General features: G+C 41.7%; 1 protein-coding gene across 1 annotated transcript in view; it reads right to left on the reverse strand.

Annotated features, from left to right (window-relative positions):
• The window catches only part of LOC134533920 (cartilage oligomeric matrix protein), a 140,360-nt gene extending 134,770 nt beyond the window's left edge, over positions 1-5,590 (reverse strand). The window contains exon 1 of the mRNA XM_063371719.1: positions 5,475-5,590. Within this exon, the coding sequence (XP_063227789.1) occupies positions 5,475-5,568 (94 nt within the window). The 5' untranslated portion in view covers positions 5,569-5,590. The remainder of the gene's footprint in view (positions 1-5,474) is intronic.
• Between the last annotated feature and the right edge of the window lie 410 nt (positions 5,591-6,000).

Genomic DNA, 6,000 nt, shown 5'->3' on the forward strand with positions numbered 1-6,000 from the left:
TTATCGCATTTGTTTAACGCGTGTTGATGTGTTTTACGAATGAATGTGATTACGGATGGGCGTTCCAGGTTTTTGGCAGCGCTGGATATGTATCTTACGAGGAATGCCTAAAGCGGTCGGGTTCATCAACTTTATTTCGCAGACGTAGCCTCAATCCAAAAGCCTTACGGTATTTAGTGATGCTGGGCATGAAGGACTTTTATAGTCTATCTCCTGTAACTTGTCTCAAAACAAACAGATAACACTAGAGAAACACGCGAGGTTTGAAGATGGTTTCCGAACACTGACCCCCCCCCCCCCCCTCTTGCGGCATCCTGAACAAGAGCGTAGTTAGGAAGTGGCAGGTAGGAGTCATGGTCCCCCTCTAAAGCTTATTTCCTCTCAATAACAATGCAGCTAATTTAACAGCTTAAATTACTGATTTAAGGTTCAATTTATGGCCAGTAAATATGCAAAATAGGGGGCGCGGAAAACTACCATAATGAAAGCATTCCTCCTGGCCTCTTCGAAGAAAGCGAAAAAGTACCATAACGGTTAACTGCCATAACGAGACGGAATTCTGCCATATTTTCTTCTACACTCCATGAAATTAGTACAACTGCTTTGCTCTCGAAATAGCGTATAGAATACTCGGTAGGTAGCGCTGTCAACCCTCTCAGGTTAACTTTGAAGCCTACAGATAACACTTCTGACTGTCATAGTTGCAATCACAAATCAACGCATAGATAACACACTAGTAGAAACAAATGTTTCCAAAAATGTATTATAGGGAGTAGCAGCACCGTATTCTTAATACGACGATTTGTATTTTAAAAAAAACTAAATTTGTAGTTTTCCATTATGGTACTTTTCCGTCGCCTCCGTCAAAACAGAAGGTGACGGAAAAGTACCATAATGGAAAACTGCCATAATTTTAAAGGACAAAGGGAAGTTCTGCCAAAATTTCTTATACCTTCTACGGAATGAGGAAAACGGCATTACTCGTAAAAACTTAATGTAACTAGCTTCATACAATTTACAGTTTTCCACACTGGAATAATTAAAATAATCGTAGATAATTATTTAATGAGTGAAAATCCAACGCAAAAAATACAAGTGTTTTCTTATGTAATGTTTTCATTATTAGGGCGATAGAACACAAAAACTCAGATATTAAGGTTTTTAATATCCATATTAAATTATTTAAAGTCTACATAATGTAGTTTTAAGATGCTCAAAGCCGGCAAGAGAACCAAGTGCCCGTGGGCAATTACGTGTGTTGGGGCTCCTCCCTATCATTTGATGTACCTAAAAAAAATTTTTAATCCCAGAAAATAAAAAAATATATAAAAACTGTATACCTTACTGTGACCGTAAATTTAAATGTGCTCACCACATAACTTGTAAGTTTTCCTATGAATTCGCTTAACAATAGGCTTGTAATTTTCATCTCATCAGAGTAAAAACTTAGCTTAAAAAAGATTTCGAAACTCAACCGGACCCCGGGAATTTTGACCCCCCCCCCCTCCCCCACGCTTTTTTTTCTCAACACGACCCCTCCCTCACTACGGCCTTTCTCTTACGTCTTCGATTCCGACAAAAACCTAAGCTCTAAATCATTAGTTAATTTCCTTACCGTGACAGAATTTTCATACAGAGATTTAGCGAGAACATCTAAAACCTGTCCCTGACTGGATCCGTGGAGGTATTAGTCTCTGAAGTGAGTGTCTGTTCTGAAGTTGAAGTCAGTCTCGTTAGAAATCTGTTAAGAAAACAAAACCGTAGCCCTAAAAAGGTAAATGCAAGAGGTGTGTTCAATAGCTTTGAAAGGAACTTATTAAATGAATAATTGCAAAAAGAAAAACTTCATTACGAAGAGAGTATTTTTAAACAAAGATGTTAACTAAAAGTCAGCAAGTTATCTGCGTTTAACTTCACTAAACAAAAAAATTCTGGGTAGGCTGTAAATTGGACTACAGCCAATGCAGCCAAGAATTTCCATAGCGCTGAACGGGAATGTTTTGTGTAAAACAAATGAAAATAATTCAACAAAACTGATGTTACTTTATTTTTTGACGTCTTACTTGACGGTCGGGTGGCCACGCGAAAAATCGCGACACCACACAGCGACAAACTCGGCCCACTGTTCACAACCAATGGCTCAACTGACTCCAAATCAACATCAGCATCATCAGAGAGTATATCCACGTCCATTACCAAGCAATTTTCTGCATTCCCCGCCGCTTCTCGCGAGGTAGACGGCTGAGGTTCGCTCGAGCGTTAATTTAGCGCCTCGTTCGGGGGCTCGTTTACCCCACTGGCTCATTTATCTCGGCTAATTTTGGCCTCATTTGATACCTACGACACTTCTCTGCGTTTTTAATTGCTTCTGCTTGGGAAATTTCACTTGTTTTCTTTATTTTCTCCAACATAACCCTTTTTGTTTAGGCATTTTGAGATTAATGGCTCCAAAACAAAAGTTACTAACTTTATAGTTATTCCACTCAACTAGCACACTCAGTGCGCACTCACGAGCAAATTAAAGCTTGAATCACGCAAATCAGTGTATTACTTTTGGCTTTACAGCTCTCACTGATTTCAATTAGACGATCCCAACCAACACGTTCAATACGTGATCACTGCAAATGTTAACTGGGTGAGTCATACGTGACGACCACGAGCAAAGTCTGCTCTACCAAGATATGTTTACTTCAACTCTGTATAGCTTTCATAGTTTACGAGTTTTAAGCGGTGTCGTATCCTCAGTTGAAGTGACACCCAACCCGAGATTAAAGACATTCATATTTCTGTCGGAAATTCACGTAAAAAAATTACGTTTTGCTGTCCAGAAGTGGAAGATAGCACGCACCCATAATAACTTCTTACCTCCGTAGCTGCGGAGGCATGGTCGAGGGACTGGCCCTTGATAGGGAACCAGTGGATTTTGGTTTGGGAGGGGCTTGACCCAGCTGAGGCTAGGCTTTATCAAGGCAAACACTAAAACAATAGTGGACCCAGATGCCTTTGGAGGGGGCTTGAGCCCCTTAGCCCCCCCCCCCCTTCTGGATCCGCTACTGTAGGGAACTCTTTATCAGAAGGTAGACCCTCTGATATAATCCACTCCGTTTTAACGCGCCAACCCACAGGGCCGGGTCCAGTCATGACCAGAGGGAAGAACTGCATTGTTATGTTTAAGAAAAAAAAGTTACCATGATTTTTTAAAGCAACTGTGTGTATATTCATAACAAGCATACATCATAAGTGATTACTAAACCATATTAAAATCATTAAATTTTTCACCTCATAATCAGTTGCAAGCATGTCTAATGATATGTATAGAAAATTTGTTTTCGAAATGCAGTAACAGTTCCCAATATAAGGATACCCAACGGTCCACAGGGATGAAAGCCACAGCCACAACCTGAATAGTTCCGAAGCTAACCGAAGTGAAAGTTTACGTTATGTTAAGTTCGGTCAGAGTAATGAATAATAGTTCCTTATTTTTTTCCGGGAGGGTAGATTAGTATATAAAACTATTAGTATACAAAAATGTTAGTATAAAAACAATTAAGAAGGTTGGTCACATTGTTACACTTGATTTTGTTTTCTGGGCAGAGGTGTATATAGTCTCACGCACGTGCATACTCCCGTGGTTTTTGAAAAATTCTGATTTAATTCGTTTCTAAATTTTAAAATGGGCCGGAAAACTGTTGGGTGCGAGTTATAATCAAACAACAAAAGGAAACGAGAAACTATTCAGAAAATAACTGGCCTATATAAAGAAAAATAAATTCAACAAAAACACCATTCTGCTTGGCCGAAAAATTAACGTTTTGTGAAAGGGCGCAAATATGTTGGCTTCTCAAGGGGAGGGGGGAGGGTGGCTGTTTGGTGCGAGTTTTGGGCGTGGGGTTTAACCGACACAAGTCGTCTCTGGGAAGGTACTTGTATATTGTACACTGCACCTTTTTTTGGCCTGCATACATACAATAAGCAGAAAACTTTAAAATATACAAAGTTTTCCATAAAATATAATTTTGATGTTTATGTTTATATGAACCCCGTTTCACAGCCACGATTCTGCAAGCGCAAGACGGCCCCCTCAGTGAAGGGCTTCTTGATTCCAGGGGGGGCCGGGCTCCCTGCCCCCCCCTCGGGATCCTCGCCCATGGTTTTGAGCATGTGGATAAATAAAATGTAATATAGCCTATTAGTTATTGGCAGTAAAATGCTTCTTTTACACATTTGTTGATTTTTTTTCCCCCTATCTTAATCGGTAGGTATACAGGGATCTAACACCCACCCACAGCCCCCAATTGGGACCATTCGCCAGTCTGGGAATAACGTCTCTGACTCTCTTTACCTACTCTGTGGGCTGACGACCCGCTCGTACATTAAGCGGCGCGTCGGGGGGATTAAGGTGACCCGAGAGCGATAATGAAGACACGCAGCAGCGCCTCTAGTGCCTCAAGCGCCTCAAGCGCCTCTAGCGCATCAAGCGCCTCAAGCGCATCAAGCGCCTCTAGCGCATCAAGCGCCTCTAGCTCTTGTAGTGCCTGTAGCACCTCTGGCGCCTCAAGCACCCGTAGCGCCTCTAGCGCCATAAGGGCTTCTAGCGCCTCTAGCGCCTCTAGTGTATCTACCGCCGGGTGACCGCTAAGGGCACGGGAGCTCCAGGCATGGCGAGCCGGACAATCACCCAGGACCAACGCCAGTGTATAACATTTTTAGAAATTTTTTGTTTGTCTACTGTTCTGTTCAAAATGTGGACATTAATGGGAAAAGAAAAAATATTTTTTTACTACCTTATAACTTAATTACGTGGTTAATGCCTAAGTCAAATCATGATTTCGTATTAGAAAATTACTTTCAAAGATATTATTGCCAATATTTATGACGAGTTTATATCGAAAATGTTATCTTGAGAATTTATAAATTTGTCCCGGGGATAATTTCACAGGAAAGAATTTCAACATTTCCTAAGATATTTTAGCAAACACATCGTCGAAATTTAAGTTCCTGGTTGAGTTAAAATGAAAGAGTAGGTTTGTCCAATTTTCCGAAGGATAACCTCCAAAAAAGTAAATAGCACAGGGCGCCGCTAAGTCTAGAGTCACTAGTCCTAGGGCGCCACTACGTCTAGGGCCAATAGTGTCTCAGGCTCCTCTAAGTCTAGGACTACTAGTGCCTCAGGGCCCCGCTAAGTCTATTTCAGAACACAATTTTCTTTTCCTTTTAAAAATACTTTTTTACGATATATACATATTATACTTGCCTATTTAATTTTCTTCGGTTATTATAGAATCGTAAAAAGAAATTAAATTTAAAAAACTAATATATTAAATAATAATTCCTGTTTTATACTATTTTCTTATATTTTAATGCATACATTTAATTCCTTCATAATAATCACAATTAATGCTCCCTATGAATTTACAAGAGAACTGTCTGTCTAGCTCTAGTAGCGCTATCTATCGTGTCTTGGCTGCAGTTACCTTGGTCCATGGACACGGCGCCCGCCAGGCTCGGCAGCAGCACCAGCATCAGCGGGCCCAGCAGCCAGGCGAGCCGGCACGGCGCGGACTTCATATCTGCTGCAGATCGCGGGCGCGACTGGGCCCAGCCGCTTGATCATCACTGGGGCGCAGCCCCTCAGCGCGGGGGAGGTACAAGCCTGTCAGGGCTCTTGTCCTCCCAAGTGGTCGTCATTATCGGAATGGGAGGAAAGAGAGGGATAGCCCCTCCCCTCCCCCCTCGTCTTTGGTTATTGAGTGCTGATTCCCAGCTGAATGTGTGGAGAGGAGGACTGAGAGCCACAGTTTCAGCCCCCCTTCCTTTCCCTTTGGTTTCCCCCACCTGTCCTGCCTACCAGGGAAGGAGGGAGAGGCAGGGTAAAACATCCCCTGCCCCGATGGTGGCTAATTAAAATTTTGAATACTGTAGGTCTGGCCTGTTGGCATGTCTTAATTTTTGCCGAAAGTTTGGTGAGATTCTCGAATTTTCGAATTTACTTCTAATTAT

This window comes from Bacillus rossius, chromosome 1, assembly GCF_032445375.1.
Source record: "Bacillus rossius redtenbacheri isolate Brsri chromosome 1, Brsri_v3, whole genome shotgun sequence".
NCBI lineage: Eukaryota > Metazoa > Arthropoda > Insecta > Phasmatodea > Bacillidae > Bacillus > Bacillus rossius.